A 22,181-nucleotide genomic window follows, 5' to 3' on the forward strand; every position below is an offset into this window, starting at 1 on the left:
TACATAGGTCTATAAAAGAGGTAGTTTCTACTCCTACTGGACTACTGGTTTGTTCGTTGTCATTATAATGTGACTGGGTTGGATGTGCTCGTTTGGTTGGTCGGCGGCATTGCTTCAGCGAAAAAAACACTATAAAAAGGGCAAGAGTTCCGTTCTTCTCTTACAAGAAGACACTACACGAATATACTGTAGCCTCCCGAAGCACGCGCCACGCGCTTCACACACGCAACAACAACATACATGTACATTCTTTATATAATCCTGTCTGTTAAATGGACGTAAATTTCATCAAACAAACAAATGATGATTTTTGATTACCTGTGTATTTTCATTATTCACATACTCAGAAAACCTATTCGGCCATCGGAATGAAAAAAACAGTAATGAACAATACACGATAATCTGGAACAAATGATAAAATAGAAACCGTTATCTAAACTCAAAAGTGATTAGTCAATGTATCCTTTTCGCCGACATCATCATAACTGATATAAAATACTTTCGTTTTCTGTTTTTGTGTGTTTATATTACAAAGTTTATATAGCAGTATACAAATGATTAAGTCACGGAGGTAACGAAAAGACAAAGGAATTCTTGATAATAGGTTGGTTGATTTTATTTAATGAATTTTAACATTTATTATACATTTGCCATAAAATACGATAAATAAGTTTTACATTTGGAATAATCCACTTTGGTATAAAAGATAATATATGGTAAATCATGTTATATTAAAGCCTACATGAATTGCCTCCCTTTAACAACTAAGAAATGTATACGTACGATATGTCTTCATTACAGATTGTATTACTTTATGAGCACAAATTACGTTGTTTTCACTGCAACATATATTGTTATGCTAACTAATACTTAACATAACAAGCAGTACCTACCCAGAAGGAGGGATGACTCTGTAATATGCAAACGTACCATTATGTTTATATATCGTCTTGCTATTACTTTATTTTCATTTCTAAACAACAACAATATGAGATTATAGATTTACGTCTTAATTTATCAGCAAGGACTCGACATATTTGGAGTAGACAAGAAGCAAAAAAAAAACAAATCAAACAATAAATAAATATCACCTATAAACATTAAGGTAAACAAACTTAACAAACAATGCACATACCATGGATCTTGTTATAATACTATGTAACATTGAAGATTTATATGCACAGATACGACTAAGCAGTAAAGACTTTTTCCCGTGAAGTTTTAAAATTCATATTTCTGATATGATCAGAGAAGATAATATATAAACACCAACATCAACACGGACGGCTTAAGTAAATAGTCTAGAAGGGTTACTATCAGAAATGTTCACGTAATGTCACTGGACACGTCTTTTGTGTGGTGAAACCACAATCTGTGTCGTGTACTCGAGTTCACTTTTTATGCAGGATGTCACAAACATGATGACAGTTTAGAGGACGTGTTGCACGTGACATTATGTTACTATCTTATTGCTGCTCTAAAATTGTCACGTGGCATCAAAAGCACACCAATAATTTACACTGCACGAGATCAAAGATGGTAACTCCTTTATCATGTCAGGATGTATCTATTTAGATTACCTATTGCGTTGTGTCATTTGACAACGCTAAGGTAATACATTCATGTCATATGTTATCGCTATGGTAACAAGTGTACTAATAGCGCGTGATTCTGTATTATATCTCCGGTGCCTTCTCATCTCTATGGTAACCCATGTCCTAGTCTCACGTGATATACCCATGGTACCCCATGTAGTAGCATCACGTGGTATCTCTATGCGTGGCTGTGAAGTGTCACCCCTGCGCTGCTGTCACCTCCACCCTTAGAGGCATCAAACGCGGTAACAACAGATCGTTCTGCCGGACCTATGAGATAAAATATTATATAGATGAGAAACACATGTGATAATTCATAAAAGTGACTCAAGTTGAGTATGTTTTTCGCTATAAAGTCCAAAGCGCCTGCTATATGCTTACCGCAATGTCATGCAGTTCACAGGGGGCCAACTCAATGAAAATGAATGTTGTCATTCATTTTTGTATTTGGTGGATGGACTGATGAGTATATATGACAGTCATGTGATTTTTTTTCCAAAAATACCAGATTTGAAAAATTATTAAAAAAATCGGGATATTTACTATAAAACAGAGAAAGGGACGACAGTCGCCATATTGGATTTTTTACCCCCACCTCGATTAAAGTTAATTTTTTCATAATAGTATACCTTTTTTCCTAGAGTCATAGTCACGCATCAGTCCTCCGATAATCCATAATCACACACATACCATGCAAAAGCATATAAACGATGTCTATATAGTCAAACGCAATATTTTAATCCAAAATTACCGGCGCTTTCTGACTTGTGACATCGAAAGCAACGTCCTAGTAAAGAGCGACTAGAGTGACTTCCCCTGCAGTGTAATTCAATGGGTTTAATCAGAGATATTCCGATACGTTTGTTTTCGCGGAAAATTTGAACATTAAAATGTATCGGAATACCTCTGACTAAACCCATTGAATGACATTGCAGGGGAAGTCACTCTAATCGCTCTTCACTAGAACGTTGCTTTCGATGTCACAAGTCAGAAAGCGCCGGTAATTTTGGATTAAAATATTGCGTTTGACTATATAGACATCGTTTATATGCTTTTGCATGGTATGTGTGTAATTATGGATTATCGGAGGACTGATGCGTGACTATGACTCTAGGAAAAAAGGTATACTATTGTGAAAAAATTAACTTTAATCGAGGTGGGGGTGAAAAATCCAATATGGCGACTGTCGTCCCTTTCTCTGTTTTATAGTAAATATCCAGATTTTTTAACAATTTTTCAAATCTGGTATTTTTGGAAAAAAAATCACATGACTGTCATATATACTCATCAGCCCATCCACCAAATACATAAAAATGTATGACAATATCCATTTTCATTGAGTTGGCCCCCTGTGATACCGCATGTCATGCAGTTCTTAATAATTTAAACGAAAATCGAAAAGCCACAATATTATTTTTTTGCTTAAGAAAATAAAAGCTGTTTCAAAATCTTATAAGGTCATGTTTGAATTCATTATTCTCTTATTTCAATTACTACTTCCGAAATTACCCACTTGACAAGTTAAAGTAATATCGAAAACTAGACTGTTGTCACAACCAATATTATAAATAACACAATTTTTTCAAAAAGATGGGATAATATTTTATACATATTCCATTATATTAATTTACTTTTGATAGCTTCACATAAGTTGAATTAAAATAGTAATAATCACTGTGCATGGGAGACAACTCTGTGAGAGCTATGAACACATACATGAACGTAGGACATCAACTGTGTATAATTGTCCGAATAATAATAATAGTATAGTTTATATCATGTTATCAACGACCGGTAAAGTTAGGCTCAATAAAACATATAGATAATTTTCAATGGAACCATTAGACAAACCGAAACCCGTCTTGACATACATCCCATACACCACAATGCCACATTTTTGCTATATGATGCACTTTTACCACATATTCTTTAAACCAATGATATTAAATCATTTAATGCATTTTTGCTGGTTGTGCGTGTGGAAATCAATTGTGAGTCGGCACTTAAGTACCGTCAACATTTTTTGTTGAAAATTATCTATCATATACACTCAAACCATGTTTTCAGGTTTAAGAAACCGATAGAAAAACCACAGGGAGATTTATCGTAGAGATCTATTGGCTTAGTTATCAAACGATCTATTTCAATTTCGTTTGAATACAAAATGCAATGTATGAAGCAACGGACGCCACTAGCAAACAGGTAAAACATACGTACATGGTTGTACAGCTCAGTCCACCAGCTGTTGTCAATCAATCAAACATATTATATACATACGAGATAAATCTATCAATGGCTTTACTAACCTACATTAAACTGTCTACGAATGTAGTCCTGCACGTAGAATATTAAAGTTGTACCTCCTGTCGATATTGCATGATTGTAATGGACGACTAAAATTAAAATTGTATCTTGTTTTGTGCTTGGCCGCGACGCGAGAATGCTCGGCATCATATGAGCCGGACAACTGATTTGTCAAAGGTCATTATTAGTTAGTAAAATAGCGCTATAAAATGGGTAAACATTTCCACTCGTATAAGGAAACACATCCCAAAAATACCACTGTCCCCGATGACATACGATATTGAGACAAAGTTTCTATCGTTATCAACTAAATAACCTTAAGACTTACCAGATTATAAGTATTTCAATTAAACAAATAGTTTGCTAATTTGATAAATGATTTTCATTTAAATCTAGCAATTATTAAACCCGGTCCCTAGCGACCTATATTAATCCTGGTGTGTGTCCCCCACAAGGTATTATAATATAAAGCCAGATGGAAATGTTGACAATGGATTAGCTCTACTCTCGGCGTACCTGGAGTCACTCGGTTCTTCTTTCTCCACAAACTACACTTGAATGCCTCAGTAAACCCTCGCCGGAAGTTCTCGTTGAAGCCTGCGTACAGAATCGGGTTGATGGCGCTGTTCAGGTAAGCAAAGTACACAGCTATGTACTTGATAGTCGGCACGATCTTCGACGTCTAAAAATATAAAGCAATCATCTGATAATCGAGACATTTTTTTCCGATGATAACCCATTTCTTTTATGTTGTTGATAGTACGTCTAGTCCAAATAATTAATGTGAAATTGCATTACCTTAAAAGTCAAGAGGATGGTTGTAATGTATATGGTTTCTTGTTAATCGTATTAGTGGCGTTCTGTTTATTGTTAACGTTGACCCCAAATACTGTTAACCAATATATTTTCAAGTGGTAATCAATTTCACGTATTTCGGAGAGGATAAGAAACCGCGAAAATTAAACACCGCGATAATGCTCTTATCACAGACACAAGTATAGTGGAACCATGCCACTTAATATCGTGAACATATATTAACTTATATATAACCATATATTAGGTATGGAAACGCTTAAATTAAATCATCGTGACAGGTTCGTTAGATATGAAAACGCGAAATTAATTCACTTGATAGGTTCGTTAGGTATGGAAACGCGAAATTAATTCACTTGATAGGTTCGTTAGGTATGGAAACGCGAAATTAATTCACTTGATAGGTTCGTTAGGTATGGAAATGCGAAATTAACTCACCGTGACAAGTTCGTTAGGTATGGAAACGCGAAATTAACTCACTTGGTAGGTTCGTTAGGTATCGAAACGCGAAATTAACTCACCGTAAAAGGTTCGTTAGGTATGGTAACGCGAAATTAACTCACTTGATAGGTTCGTTAGGTATCGAAACGCGAAATTAAATCACCGTAACAGGTTCGTTAGGTATGGAAACGCGAAATTAAATTACCGTGACAGGTTCGTTAGGTATGGAAACGCGAAATTAAATTACCGTGACATGTTCGTTAGGTATGGAAACGCGAAATTAACTCACCGTAACAGGTTTGTTAGGTATGGAAACGCGAAATTAAATCATCGTGACAGGTTCGTTAGGTATGGAAACGCGAAATTAAATTACCATGACATGTTCGTTAGGTATGGAAACGCGAAATTAACTCACCGTGACATGTTCGTTAGGTATGGAAACGCGAAATTAAATTACCATGACATGTTATTAGGTATGGAAACGCGAAATATAATTACCATGACATGTTCGTTAGGTATGGAAACGCGAAATTAAATTACCGTGACAGGTTTGTTAGGTATGGAAACGCGAAATTCAATCATCGTGACAGGCTGTTAAGTATGGAAACGCGAAATCAAGTCGCCGTGACAGGTTCGTAAGGTTTGGAAACGCGAAATCAAGTCGCCGCTAAAATTAGTTCGTATACCGAGGTTGTCAGGTTTCATGAGTCAAGTCAAATATGTTCTATATACTTCCATTTGCTCGGGACTGACACTACAGGTATATAATCTTACTAACAAAAAGGGAATTTATTAAATCATAATTCTCCTCCAACTCCCGTTGGTGTAGTGATATGTTTAACATGTATTTTGACGTCGTTCTGAATAACGTCATGACGTAATGCGCTTTTTTTGTGCGTACTTGCGTGCCGCCGGAATAAAAAAAAACAATTTACTCTACGTTATTTGAGCTTGTATGATTTTAAAATGTTGAATATCCTTAAGATGGAACACATTGATTAAAATGTTGGAAGTGTACTAGTATATTTTGTTTATTTCCATGGACTTATTTTTACCGCGAATGACGTCGGGGGTTGTGATGACATCGGAGGTACTTATTAGGGTAAGGGTTACACCGATAGGGGCAGCGAGGAATTTTATTTGGCAATAGCGATAAAATTGTACATTACAGGTTGGCTTAAAAATAACAGAAAGAGAAAATATAAGCATTTAAATTGCCTTCTTGAGGGCCTTATTCAATTTGTTTGCAATCCTAGGAGAATTATAGGACCATGAATCACACAAGAAGGTAATTTAATGCCGAAGTATGCATTCGTAAAGTCAAATCCGGTCAAACCAGTGCTCCTAGTATATATGCAATAAATACTAGTAAACATATAATGACATGGGATTTGGTGACAGATATATGTACTGAACCCTGTAGAATTAATAAAATGAAATATAGAATTTGGTGGGAATTTTGCCCAAATTTACCAGCAACACAACAATCTTCGAATCAACTGTGATACCTAAGGTTAGACCTGATACATACAAACTTTTCATCAACTTAGTTTTCAAGTATACCAAGGAAGTGATACATAGTCATACAAAGTGTCACTTGTTTAAACAGAATTTTTAAACCATATTTTTGTAAACAAAATAAAAACTATTTACATGATATTACACCCATTCGCGTTTTATAATCTGTTTCAAATGATTTTTATAAACTGTTGTATCTTGATCAACTCTGTTATAACTTTTCCAATAAAGTATGCAATTCAATTGATGAATAAATTGGCTATTATAACATCACATTAATGATTATTTAGCCATTGCCAATTTGAGTGATGAATGAATATACATATATAATCTTTCGGATCGTAACCATGTCAAGACCTTGGGTTGTTTCTCAGCGGCTTTACTAAGTTAATTGTTTCCATCTACAATATCAACCAACGATTTAATGTGCAACCCTATCGAAGCATACGGCAACAAACACAAGTAGATCATCCGGTAAAGTATGTATAACAATGACAACCTGTTTACCAGCTGTTCAGTACCTTTTAAGTTGAACATGTCGATTTTTTAAATCTTATATATTACAGCTAGGGGACATAATCAATTGTTGCATACAGTAAGACGAATTCAGATGCAAAATAATTAAACAAAACAATATTTCTAAAATATTATCGCATCTTACATTTATACAATGAACCCAGGATAAAGTGGCTGAAGCCTTAACTATCTCTCTAATCTGTGATGCTATTCAACATTGTTAGATAATGTATATCGAGAGCAATTTAGTATCTATATGTAGTTTCACAATTTAGTGTTGCACATTGCCATTTGATATTTTTTAAGCTAACCAAAACACAGAAACACTATCATTTTATGATAAACAAAGCTATTCACTACCTATTTTTCCTAGAATTTTACTGACGACTATACATGTACTTCTCCCACCGATTAATCACTGTTGTTGGACTAGTGTTAACAGGACCGATGTGTTTGATGTGTATTTGTCGAGTATTACCGGTACATGACATAACCTACTTACCTTTGTGGTGTGTGACCTGAACACCTCCCACAGAAGGAAGTACTGCTGTGGAGTCCAGCACAGCACAAAAACCACCAGTACGACCACCAGCATCTTGATTACCTGGAGGACAGGTGAGGTGGACAGGTGAGAGAACAGGATGTGACAGTGATAAATACAGGTCATGTGATGTACTAAACACTTAACAGGCTCTTCTTAGCGTTTTATCGCCTTTAATGATGAGCCGACATAATTGAGAAATGAGACACTGAGGATACTGTTCTACACTAAGAGTACATTTTACACTTTATAATACGGAAATGTTGTCTATACGTTTTCACATTGCAACAATTAAAGTATCTTTTGAAAAATTATTTCTTAACATAGTCATTTATTTCTTAATTTTCTATTAATAATTTTGGCAATTTCATCACTTTCAACTATACATTAAACAAAGTAGATTTTACCAAAGACCAATTTCTATAGTAGTACTAAAACATGTCCGACAAACATTATATCTGCTATACTTACTATGAACAAACTTCAGAGATTTTACAAACAATAATTTAACATGGAAATCAACCAAACTCACCTTCTTACGTGTCCTGTCTTGTGACGAAGAGTTTGAGCGCATGTTATTTCCGGGCGCCTTTCTCAGCAGCAGTTTGATCGCGATGACGGTGTAGGCGCCGATCATTATGACGACTGGAATGACGTACATAACAATGCCTTCTATTACATAATACGTCATCTTGCCAGGCTCGTGCGACACGCACGCAGCGTTCTTGTAAAATTTGGGCCAAATTTCGGTACAGAAAACTTCATCTCTGTTCCTGAATTCATACCTTATGACTTTCCTCACAAACAGTTGTGGTGCTGCTATTGCGGCCGAGACTAGCCAGGATACCGCTATAGACGTCCCCATGGTACACTGGGTCATCTTACCCCACAATGGAAACACAATAGCGAAGAATCGCTCTATTGAAATCACCGTCAATGTCAGTATACTCGAGGTAACAGCGAACACTGGAATATAGAATTAAATCCAAAATAGCAGAATAGTCTGAAAAACTATATAAAAGTAATTAATTAAATATCGGGGTATAATGAAAAAGATATACAAAACATACGTAAATTATCATCTTTTTCACATCCACAAAGTATGTTGCAAAACATACAACTTCGATTTAATACTTAGCGAAGTCACGATGCTATCAAACCTATGTAATTGATGGACAACGTTTAATAGTTTAATTGTAATGCAATTTGTAAAGCATACGCAAGGATTCGAAAATAAAGGAATTTTAATGGCATTTTGCGTTTATTTTCACGGTTTTATCGATGTTATTTACTTTAAGGAAAAACCATAACTTCACATTCTCCATTTGAAAGCAGTACAGACATTAAGAAAAACTTAGTTTAACTAACTCCGTAAACTTCTTTTACCTATGAATAATTTTAAATTAAGAAATGCATTGGTGATACAAGACATGACCGTTATGCATGTTATAAAATTAATTCGTTTTCTATAAAATGGCGATGCACGTTACACTACCTATAGCAGACGACTATAAACGAAGCTCGGAAAAGACGCCAAACTTAGATGTGAATAGATAAACTTTAAAATAAATAATATTAGGACTAATTTTATATCATATAGCTCGTCATTTTTGACACTGAGATATTTTGATATTTTGCAGTTCATTACTATGTTAGATAAAATTTAATCCGAGAGTAGGTGAGAGTATACCCTTATCAATAAACCAGGTGAGCTAAAAAACGCGAAACGTTCCAGTTGCTTTAATTTGTTATTCTTCTTTCTGGTTGAAATGGTCAATAATATTGTGCATTTCGGAAGTTTATATAAAGTGTACCTTTGTTTAGATTAACATGGTTATATGTATATTATATTAAACGAAACAATGGCCATTAACATAACTGACAATGGCCCAACGAACCCTTGGCTGAGAATTTAAAATGTATATAGGCCTTTCCATGACAATTTTAAACTTGTGAGAAACGTAAATGTCTATTAAATAAGAAATTTCAAAAGCACAAGTAGTTTAATATGACTCGCTTGGCAATTTCATGATCAGTGAAATATTACAAAAAGTTTAAGATGATACTTACCTTGCGTAAAAGTGCTAGCCTTGCAAATAAATGGTCCGAATGGCCAGTTAGCATTGATTTGGTTACCAAGGTGGACCCACATACAGAACAGGCCTACCATGATATCAGATATAGCCAGGTTAAGGATGAGAATGTTTGTAGTAGACCTCATCCGTTTGTTCAGGTATATAATGAGAATAACAATCACATTTCCCACCACGTCCACCACGAACGACAAAACATAAAACAGAATTTTTAGTGATATTTCCCAGGTAGGCTTCACAGGAAGCGGCGGTGCATCTACGTACTTTAGCATGGCTAGTAGATGTGGCGAAGGTTGGACCGGCTCACCGGGAACACAAGTCCTGTTGCCAATGCCTGCAAAACTCATTGTAAAGCCCAGAAGAAATCCACTTGAAACAGCAACTGATGACTGTTACCCAAAAGTTTTTTACCAAACTAGAGTCTTTCACAATTGTGTCTGGCTGTTCAATCTTCTTTCATTGACATTTCTTTCCGCAAGAAAAGGATCAAATAAGCAAGCGTTTCATATATGCACCATAATTATTGCTTTGATTAGTTTCCGTAGTTAATAGGGTCACACACCGGGTAAATGTGATTTCATCTTCACCTGTCAACAACGATTAATGATAATTAGCATAAAAAATGGCAATCCTTTAATCAAATAGTTCTATGATTGCTTTAATTGTCAAATTTTCTACAATAGACTATAAGTGTTATTATCTTACCAGCTGGGACAGTCGCTAAGTTCCCAGTGTTCCTCAGACGATCAAACTGTCACCCATCTTATCTCCATTGTTACGTCAGTGGTCGGGTTATAGAGTTCGTAACCTTCAGCTCAGGCGTTACATTATTGATACAAAGTGCAGAACTAAATGTGAAAAAGAATCGTAAGAAATATTAAAACCAATTAATAATACAGATGAAATAGTTATGTGTCGAAGACTCTTCGCAAAAATATTAACACTAGGGCGAAGGCAAATTGGTTCCGAACTGAAGCTGCCCCCAAGTAACACGGAAAATGTTTATCAATGAAATACTTCAACCTTCTTTATATCTTTAATCTACAGATAATATATTTCATCCAGTATTACCGACATTCACTAAATGTTAAATAACAGGAAATTATAAACCAAAAGTGATATTCAAATATGCACTACTTTACATTATTGTTGTTTAAAAAAAAAAAACTTTTTTTAGTATGAAAAGTACAGAAGGTGGCATTGCTAATTATATGACAAATATATTAGAATAATGTACAGTACTAGTCGAGCCTCGTTTTCTTGAAGTTGACGAAACTATCAAGCCATTCGCGTTTTTTTTATATGTATATGTTGTGAAAGGTTAAGTCAAAAGCCGAAATAAAAACATTTTTATTTAACGATATTTAACTGTAAGTATTGTAAGTATAGCTTAAGACGATTTCCCAATAATTTATGATAATGGTGTTTTAAAGAAACTATTTTCCATTGCCATAGGGGGAACATATATGTACAACAGCTTGTTGGATGAAGATACATACCAACATATAGCAGTCCAAATGATTTATTAAACCCATGAAACCAAAACCTATCCTGTCACAGTAGTACATTGTAGCTACATTTTTGTTCTTAACCTATAAAAAAGGTCTAAATGGCAATTATACATACAGCAAAGATGTTATATACATGGAGTTAGCCATGCAAGAATGGTTACAGTGGCACAGTGAGTTTTATGTACCAGGCCCCGACACAAACTTAAAACGCGATATGATGAATAGTTAATTCGACATTTGAAACCAGGCGTTACAGTCTGTAACTTTACCTATAGTATAGGTAATCCCTTTCCTTACCTGTACCGGCGGTAGCTTCCTTTAATCGTCCTACCTGGGTCATTTACCTGCCTTATCAGAGCGGCTCCTGTACGCGATCTATAATTACGTCCCAAGCCATCCAACTTAATTTTCCTTGATAAACAATCGTTGGTGTGGTTGACAGTGCACATTCCTCACCCCAAGGCGGTTCGTAATGAGACGGCTCCAGCTGATTTAGTCAATATTTGTCTATTACTTGGATAGATAGGATGGGAACAGATTTTATAAATGACTTCGTCCTTCCCCGGACACTAAGTTTAAGTTAGGTCTCTGTTGTATATTATAACAAGTTGTCAAAGTACACGTGTAATGTATCAAGCATTTGTACTTGAGAGAAAACGAATGAAATGTAAGAAAACCACCTCAATATGAACGTTTGCCGCAATTTGCTACATTTTCGCATCGCTTCTGTTTGCATTACACATATAATTCGCATTATGTAATTCTTACGACATTCTCCTGTGATAATTTTTTTGATGTTATAAAACATATTTGCCTCATAGGTGATAACCATTCCATTTGATTTTAGATTAATATGAAATGACATCAATTGACCAGAAATTAAAAATCACAACAATATAAAGGGGTAAGGTGGGTTTTTCTGTGTGCCTTGCGTTTTAGATGTATTGTTATTAATATGTTTAGTTTTGCTCCGCTCACTTTCTGATTTGTATGCTAGTCTCAGCACATGAAGCCCTATTTTTAAGGCATATCAGTCATATAATCATCATGAAATAAGACATAACGTATTCTTTCTTTATAATTAAAGATGCTGGAGGAACAAATGGCATTCTTTATCATTAAAATCTTTGTGATTATTTCATTCACGTACTAATCTATAACATATTCTCTACTTTTTTACTATCATAAATATGTATTCTGTTCGTGTTTGTGTAACGACATCCAAATTGCAATGACGTTACTCAATCATGTGCGGATCTTATTACATTTTACGTCTGCTAAAGACTCTAAACCATTTAGTGGTAAAACTTGATTGGACACTCTATTTATAAACCCGGAACAATAACTAAACATCAAAGTAATACAGAACGCTCCAATTAGAGATCTAGAGCAGACACACCATGACGATGTATATTAGTAAATAACTATGATTCATAGCTATTTATCTTGTTTACAAGTTGTAACTTTACCGCTTCTCCACAGAAGATATTTAAAATACATTACATTAGGTACATTCTGAAGCTGAGATAAACAATGTCCATTAATGTTCGGAGTGATAAATAGGTCTCTGGCCGGTTAGGACTGGCCGGGGACAAGTCGGGTGAAAAACAAAATATTTCATATTTATAAGTTTATGTCCTACACAAAGATGGTTGGTTGGTTGGACTTGACGTCATAATAAGGTCATTTAAGGACGACCTCCCCTGTATGCCCATATGATGTGTGTGTGTGTGTGTGTATGAATGCATGTATTCCTTGTAATCGTGTAACCCATGCCCTTTCTATAGAAGATTTCTGCGTCCCGTAAATGTGTTGTTAACGTTTTACATTATCGAAATAGGTAATATAGATTTCAGCTATATTATGTGATGTTATCCTTATTATCATTGACAGACATGGTCAAAGCCACGTTCTTTGGTAGAGATGTGTAACTAACATTTGTTTTCAACGCCAGCGAAGTGTGTACATTACTATAGAGACGTCTCTACAAGGTATTACTAGGAAATACCTTGTTGTGCAAGTCACAGTCAAAACTGTCCTTTCCCAGGATATCTTGTATCCTTAAAATGATACTTTTATTCCAACTTGATTGTTAAGAATTTGACCATATTAAAATTTACCATAATTTGTGAAGTTGGTGACGTCGATTTTAAAAACAACGCTTATTTTGACAAGGCCAAATGAGGGTAAAACAATTAAAATCTTTTTGTATAACTGTAGTCCAAGATATAGTGAAAGTGATGTCAGCATGAAACCTCGAGAGATGTAAGGAAATGCGGAAGTAACAAAATGACGTCAATGGCAGAGACGGAAGGATAACTTTCGTTAACATTAACTGTACCCCCTCCACACATATCGCATTTAAGAAGAACTCAACAAGTACATTTATGAAATTGTAATGACCACCGAAAAGAGTGACTTAGATTTATTACTAAACATATCAAAATGATTATAATGATTGTCCATGCAACCATATGATATTAGCAAGATGATTATTTTTGTTAAGTGGAGATGGCTTCCCTGGTTGTTATGGATGTTGAGGAAACCATATAAAACTAAATAGACAAAAATAGGAAAGAACATTTTCCTATTTTATGTTTCAGAAATGAAATTTCCACTGGATACCGACATAGTAGTCATCCAGTGTCATTAAAATCATGTCATTTTGACACTGTGTCAATTACAAGATATTATATTCAATTCAGTTCAATTCAATTCAACTTTATTGCTTCCTTGCATCCATACAAAAGGGATCGATAACCAAACATACATGTACATAACACACATTAATAATGTCTCAATAAAAATAACTTCTTTCCTTATAAGGCATTAACTGATTTACTTGATTTGTGTATTTACTTAATAGAATAGTTGCATCTTTTCTCTATCAGCCAAGGAATCAACCCGTGAATCGCTATAGGTTAGGATAAATCACGATAATCTACATCATTTCAATAAACGGTACACATGTCCTTCATTACGTATACCCTACATAACAAAGTAATTAACGTACTACATTACATGATCGTTGGAACATTCTTTCGTGGTTTGTCGCTGATTGTAGATCTAGACCCACTTGATGTTGTATGAAATACATTTTTTACAAACAAGGGTCGTTGAATTTTACAATTCTATGAATGATTCCCGAAACGACCTATGGAAGTAAAATAAGCGTTCGAGCAAAAAGTAAAAAAAAATCTATAGTGGCATTAATTTTGCTTTCTAATTCAGAAAACGCCAATTGTCGATTTTCGCTGTATTGTTAGAGTTCAGGTTATAAATGAAACATACACGACAAGTTATTATATAATTGCTATGATATGTGTATGTGTGTGATAAAATATGAAGAGTACTCGATGTACCAAGAACGGATGCCGCTGTTTCCGGCATCCCAAGTCTATGACTTTTATCCCGTCCATGTTTATAACTTTGACGACTTTCCTAGTGTATGCTATTTATAGACTTCCAGTAATAGCTATAAATTCATGTGGGTAAGTCCAGACATTCGTCACATACTGGACAAACCTTATATAGCATTGCTTACTCATGTACACATTCCTCATATCGCATACGTTGGACCAGTATATTATACTTCATAGCACGGATTGTAAGTCCTTGTTCATAACCACGTGGCAAGAGAAGCTGACAAATTATCCTTGCACTTCCATTCCATTCATTGAAGGTGGTCAGTTTTGTTAAAACTTTATCTTCCACAATGGAGTAGACTAGACAGGTGTTGTGTAGTGGAATGGCCTTCCAGACGTCACGGTCCCTTCCTCGGCTACAATACGTGTTATTTAAACCATGTCTCCATAATAGGAACTCACTCAGGCGTAACTGGACACTGGAGGGTGTGTCCCAGATCTAGATACAGATTGACGCACTTGTTTATAAGTATCATTTTGACAGAAACTACCCGCCATTCAACTAGACATCATGGCGAAACGGCCTGGAATTTTCGTTGCCGTGCTCGTTTTAACTTTTCTTGGATTTTTCTTCCAAGTAGCAGGACTGGTACTGCCATGGTGGTTCGTGGTGAACGATTTAGTGTATTTGGGAGTGTGGTACCTTGCTTTCTGCTGGGGTGGAAACATTGAATCCGGTAACTGTACGGCCATAGTTTTTAATGCGGCAGACGAGATTAACCAACCAGGGAGCGAAGTCGGTAAGGCAAATTAAACCATCTTGTATATTCATATGGTCATTGTGTCACGCATTACTGTCTTTTTTTACTTAGAAGTACATGGAGCATGTTCATGTCAACACGTACAGTTGTAAGATGGATAATATTTTATTACTTTGTGATACATTTTCCCATCATACTATAAAGTATCTAATGCTCTTGATTACGGTATAGATTCTTCTTCTAACTCAACGATTCAAAACCAAATTTCGATCATCCATCTTTTACTTTAGTGATTATGACGTCACCACTAGCACAAGATCCTTGTTCCTGGGTCAATTTCTGTATCATTTAACACTCATGATTTAGTTTCTAAGACTATCTTTACTTAGGAAACTTAATATTTAATATATTCTTACTAAACACCGATGTAGTATCGTTTTCACACTCGACTAACTCTGTATAGTTTAGATTGGTCTCCAAACGTTGACCTTTGTGTGTATTATATATGTGTATCTACTTTATATCTCCTCGTACTAACTGTTACAACATAATTTGGTCATGTCTTTTGATGTACATCAACATCTACACAAGTAAACATGAAACGCCATTGACATATTCGATATGGGAACATTCTTGTAACGTGATAAATATTAAGAAATAAACTGTGTATGCCGAGGATTCTTCCTGTTTATGAATCAGCACCCACATACCTGTTTATTAAGTACCGATGAACAACAACATGGCGTGTCACACCTGGTGACTTTAGGTATCAAAATACCTGAACTGTGTGAAAAAGCCTTAAATATCATATGGTCTGATTCATGTGTACTGAACAAAGCCATCTAAGATATTATTTTCAGTTGTGCAGTACAATTTGATCGGACTTTACATGGGGGAATTTAACACTGATAACTACACTAACAATATCTATTAAACCAGGAAGTCAAATTTGTATATATCCCATAACTATACATGTCTCATAATGGGAAATCATGTGATGTATATTTTTATCTTTACAAACCCAACATTAAGCACATCCCATTGGTCATCTCCAACCACTCTGGATTATCATTGGTTGTATAGTGGCGTTCGACTTTGGACTTCGATTCATTACGCATTTTGTTTAAATTGCATTTTTAACAGGTAGTCTCTTATTTAAAATATAACAGTAGAAGATTTAATCTTTATTGATTTTTTATTGCCCTGCAGGTAGGGCGTTAGCATTGTACCTGCTGCCCCTATTGTATGATAGTAAAAGGCGACTAAATTTAGGATCTTATCTTTTTTGGCCTTGAGTTGAGCGTTCGCCCCTGTGAGGAAGGCTCTCGGTTCTGTCCCCTGGCCAAGTCTATAAATATGGTAGTTCTGCTCCTGCTTAGCGCTCAGCATTAAGGGAGTGGGACGATTGGTTCGCCCGTTGTCAGTACAATGTGACCGTGTAGGGTGTGTTGCTTGGTGTCTTCAGCGGCATGCTTCAGTGATATAGCACTATAAAAAGAGCAACAGTTCCACTATACAAGAAGACACTACATGAATATACCGCAGTCTCCCAAAACACGCACCTCGCACTTCACACACGCTACACACTGCATACATGGGACCATAGCTGTTAATGGGACGTTAAGTAATCAAGCACAAAACAAACAAACTCTTTATTTACGTAATATAGCTTATGGCAGAAATATATGTATGACACAATAGATATTTTATCACGAGCAAAAGCTCATCACAAAGTTAGAGTTATGGTATCGCTAGAGTAAACACGGTCTTAAAGGATGACTGTTATTTACTATGTGTATTACCTCTTTTTAGTAATCATTTTTTAAAATTTTGCTTAAGTCTCAACAATTAAAAAATTAACTACCCCAAATTCGATAAACATGATAAACTGTTTCCTGTTGGAGAACCTCTTATGTCATTCAACACAAAAATAACACCTGATCCTATAACACCCGTTTTGTTTCATATATGAAACGGGTATTATTACTCTATTATACTGGATACATTATTATTGGGATACGATCCTATTTTTAATTCTAGCTTTGTGAGACATCCCGGTTCTGTCCTTGTACTAAACTTGTAAGACTACATTCTAATTTTACATTCTGTTTTTATTCCAGGCTCACTATGGTTTTATGTCATATTCCAGATCTGCACGACCGCCGGTGTCTTTCTAATGTTACTATGTCTGGTGGGATTAATGTTTGGTGTATGTTGTGCATGCTGCAAAAACAAGTGTGCATACGTCTTCTGCTGTGTGGGTCTGTTTCTGTCGGGTAGGTATATTGCATTGTTATATTTTAACGAGATTCATTCCTTTTGAGCCAATAGAAATGTTTGCCGGATATATGTCTATATTATTATGTCATTTGACAATGTTTTTCCAAATAGGTTTATAGAATTGGTTTTGTGAGGTAGGTATACACATGAATGTCCTAGGTTGTATTTTGTTGTTTCTTTGTCTTCTAGGAATGTTGAACACAAACAATAGTTAGGATTATAGTCTAACAATAGCCGTTTATGCTCGGGTTTCGATCATCATACAGAAATTGCATAGTACATGAACTACATCATAGAACATTAAAAGTCTTTATAAATAAAAAGGGAAATGGGTATATATGCACAGACTTCCGGTATGTTAGTGTCACATCGGTTTGGTGTGGGAACAGGATATGTCGTTTATCGTTTATGTTCATGCCACATTAGGAAGAATGCTGCACAATATAAAACATGACACGATGTTCTGTATTAGGACTTTGACTATACTTAATTTCTGAAAAATACATTGAGTAAAACATAAACTACACTATAATGGATGAGTTACATAACATGTTTCCTTATAGGTAATTGTCGATATTTAATGTATGTTTTCTGTTAACAGCCCTTCTGGTTTGTCCAGCCCTGGCACTGTTTGGCATAGCATATATATACCTTGGTAGCTACCTGGTGGAGACTTTGTCAGCCACGACCTTCCCCTATTCGGCCTTAGCGTCCGGTCTCGGATGTTTCATCACGTTTGTGGCGGCCATCACACTTGCCATAGCACTGTGTACATGGAACTCATACATGAAAGACGATGATGATGACGACGGTTACCTGGGCACACCGATGACCCAGACAGGGTACACGGGTGGCTATGGTAACCCAGGTAACAAACAGGGATATGATAACTATGGTTACCCGAATCAAGGCTACGAAAAGAGATCCCAACCGAATCAGTACGCGCAGCCCACTAACATGTACAGACCGGTGGCAGCAAAGAGATACTGACAGTAACATCTAATTTGCATACTACATTGTAAGAGAGTGTACGTTTATTATGATCCGTATACCAATGACTGCAAAAAGTATACTTAATAGGAGTTTGGGAATATTTTCGTCATACAATATAAGATTGTGCCTACGTGTTCACATGCTTTAGCATACAGCAAATAAGTAAAATTTTTAATGATCAGCATCAAGAAAGTAATACTTCCGGAACAGCGTTGTTTGCTTGACGTATATATCGAATATTTAGATTTGAAGATGATTTCGAACAATCTGTATCATAAGCACAATCTAGTTTCCTATTTCGCTGCATTTTCGTTGTGAATACTACACAGCTTCAGAAAGCATGCTCATAGTGTATATATTAATGTAAAAGAACGAATGACGTAATTTTTTTTAAACATTTTTTTAACATTTAAGCTGTAGTAATAATAGGAAACCAATATATATATAAGTACCTGTGATCATATATAATGGTTAGTGCTTTAAGATATCAATACAAAAATCCAAAGGAATGTTTATAAGTGCCAAATCTCAACACAACTGCATAGAAGATGATGTCTGTCGCGTTTTCGTTATGTAAACGTTATGAATTCCATTTGTTATGTGCTGAGTTGATGAGGCGCGAGGTGTCTGTGCGGTTTGCTGGGTTACTGTGCCGTTTGTTCCACACGATTTAATATGGTAAAGGACGTGTGAACAACTTAAACCCTATATCTAAGGACACAAACGTGTCGTTATTGTGTACATGGGATTCCTTATGTCGTTAAAAATACTAGTGTCTTGTGTCTGTGCAATTTCAATTGTTTATTAGCGAAGGAGGAATGGCGGCATATATTTGTGTGATTCGGAGTGAGGAATGACGTCATCTATATGTGTGAATCCGAGTACAAGTTCAAACGAGCCAGTATAAACCAAGAGTTTTTTGCATTTATCTAAATGGAACACATTGTACTCGGATCAATATCTTATAAAAAATTTTTTAAAACTCCTCTCGTGTCCTGATTTGTTATTAAATTATCGTCTCCTCGTCTCGATGCTTCGGCAAGAGGCGATGTTAACAAAATAACACAATTTCCGACAGAATAACTCATTATCTTAACTTAATGGAAATTATGAGGGAACATGTATTGATAATAAAACTCAATTCATGATAGAAATACACGCATAAGTAAAAATAGAAGAGAGGGATGATGCTAAAAGTATATCCTATCTAATGATATTACAGCGACAACCGGCTAACCAGTCGCCTCACTCCTTTTATGTTGAGGACTAAGCAGTTCAGAAACTACCAAATGTATAGACATTTTTGTGTCTAACCAGAGGACATTACCAGAAGTATCCCTGATGTAGTCGGCTTTTACTGTTACACACTTGGCAGCAATCACACAGCGCTGAGTAAACTAAATCTAACGAAACTAAAATTACCGATGATTATAAACGTTTAGTCATACTCCTTAGTTATATCCAGTATATTTTACTTTTTCAAAACAGTATCTTGTTTCACTATTCTAAAGTTATCAACATCCTAATAGGACGTCAATCAACCTAACAGTGCTTAGGGTGGTGATTTATTTGTTTCATTATTTTACATAATTTAAAATGTAGTATAATATTTGAATAATCAATATTTTGAAATATTTTTTAATTTCTTGATTTAAATGAGAAAAGTCATCCCATATTAAGTGGAATCCAATCTAATGTTACTGTTATTTAAACATACCTAATAATAAAACAGGAAATCCTTAAGCCAAAATATTGCGGTAAACAACTCTTATATTTTGACAATTAATACTTTTTTTCTAAAACACGAATTGTACCATATTTATCTTTATATCAAATTGATCATATTATAATTACCTATCAGACAGGATTTCTGTTGAGTAAACGTCATTATCAGCAGACTAGTTAGTCGTCTTAAAAGGCAAGATCAACCAACTAACATTTTAAAGGAGTCTTTATTACCAAGGTGTTGCCTTTTATAATAGACAGTGTACTCTAAACCGTAAAGGAATGAATGCCCAATACAGTAAAAGTAAATTTTAAAATGGCATCCGCGGAGTCGATAATTCCTCTTGTAAAAACCTTTCTTTCATCACAAACATACGTTCTCTATAAATATGTTCTATTCATGTTTAGAAAACACGTAAAGATGTAGGAAAAGAAATGCATACTGATGCGACAAGGTATATCTATTATAATTACGGGTCATGTTAAATGTCTATACTTCTGAAGTACATATTTCAGTAACTCTGCGGAATGGCGAGACTGCCCTAGATTTTATCTCTGACATCGATACTTCTACCAGTTGTGTAAAGAATGTTTAACATCTTGACTAGTCCTAGAAGGACGAATAATCATATGGTGCAGCCTGAATTTCAAAGTCGCTTTTATCCGTGCGAATTAGTCTGTCGAACGTCAAATATAATATATTGTTGACCTGACACAATGATGTAAGAAAACACATATGCATTAGTCAACGTGAGGTACATCTGTTTTGCACTACGTATTGCAAGGCTAATATCTATGTGTTGTGTTATTTTGTTGCAGTTTTTACTTTTAACAAACGTCTAAAAACTGCAAATTCTTAAAACGACATGGTTGTCAATTTGCGGGATGAACAGATAAATCAGTTCAGGAACGCAACATCTCGTATCATATCTTCTATAAACAAGGTAAATACCAAATCACATGATATGTCGTATACAGTATTACAATAAAAGTCGTATGGATGTAATGGGTTTTAGATCTGGCAGTGACCTACGTAAACACTAACAAGACATTTTTCGTTTGCGAAGCCCTATCCTAGCACATTTCATCGTTGAGACAGAGTTGCACTTGCTTAATGATTGAATGTGGACAATTGACAGATATACATTGCTTCAGTAGTATGGAGGTAGAGTTGACAAGAAAAGCAGGCGAAGCCGTAAATAAATGTTCACTTTTCGTAAGATGGATTGTTATTAATATATTAACCAGATAAATCGTCGTTTGTATGTAATCCTGAGCGAAAGGATTTATAACATAAACAAACATAGGCAGTTATGGTCATGCATTAATAGTTACCTTAACAACGGGTATAGCCAAAGAAATGTTTATGTAGTCATCATTGAAGCATACGCCTTTGCATTAATTCTTAGCTAAACTGGATGTAAAAAAAAGTATAAAAAATGAAAACGAATCTATTTTCATATTTGCATCCACGTCAGAATGGGAATTTTTAGTCTATAGAAACACATTGTTGGCCTTATAATGATACATTCGTATGTTGTTGTAGATACGATGTACTGCAGATAAGAGCATCTCTAATCATTTCCGTGAAGATACAGCCGTCCTTTACATAACAGACAAAACAATGTTAGTTTGTAAGGTAAAAATAAAATATTATGTTGTTATACCAACTGCCAACTATGTTCTCGAGGCCATTACACATAGCAATAACTGTATGCACATAGA

The 22,181-nt window shown here is 35.2% G+C and overlaps 2 protein-coding genes across 4 annotated transcripts; one reads left to right on the forward strand and one right to left on the reverse strand.

Annotated features, from left to right (window-relative positions):
- Positions 1-1,533: 1,533 nt before the first annotated feature.
- LOC138322790 (QRFP-like peptide receptor) lies at positions 1,534-14,723 on the reverse strand. 3 transcript variants are annotated; one of them, XM_069266896.1, is made up of 7 exons: positions 11,630-14,723; positions 10,527-10,669; positions 9,799-10,408; positions 8,261-8,694; positions 7,690-7,791; positions 4,416-4,581; positions 1,534-1,865 (listed from the first exon to the last, which is right to left on the reverse strand). In XM_069266896.1, the coding sequence occupies exons 3-7, from the start codon at positions 10,166-10,168 to the stop codon at positions 1,774-1,776; spliced, it is 1,164 nt and encodes a 387-aa protein (XP_069122997.1). In that variant the 5' UTR covers positions 10,169-10,408; positions 10,527-10,669; positions 11,630-14,723; the 3' UTR covers positions 1,534-1,773. The 3 variants fall into 3 exon arrangements, with proteins under 3 accessions (XP_069122997.1, XP_069122999.1, XP_069122996.1); XM_069266898.1 differs by adding an exon at positions 3,813-3,837 and having other exon boundaries at positions 10,527-14,723; XM_069266895.1 differs by having other exon boundaries at positions 10,527-14,723.
- Positions 14,724-14,944: 221 nt separating this feature from the next.
- LOC138322792 (uncharacterized) lies at positions 14,945-19,707 on the forward strand. Its single transcript, XM_069266900.1, has 3 exons — positions 14,945-15,497; positions 17,579-17,734; positions 18,340-19,707. Exons 1-3 carry the CDS (start codon positions 15,269-15,271, stop codon positions 18,726-18,728), a joined length of 774 nt encoding a protein of 257 aa, XP_069123001.1. The 5' UTR covers positions 14,945-15,268; the 3' UTR covers positions 18,729-19,707.
- Positions 19,708-22,181: the final 2,474 nt, after the last annotated feature.

Source organism: Argopecten irradians, chromosome 5 (assembly GCF_041381155.1).
Source record: "Argopecten irradians isolate NY chromosome 5, Ai_NY, whole genome shotgun sequence".
Taxonomy (NCBI): domain Eukaryota; kingdom Metazoa; phylum Mollusca; class Bivalvia; order Pectinida; family Pectinidae; genus Argopecten; species Argopecten irradians.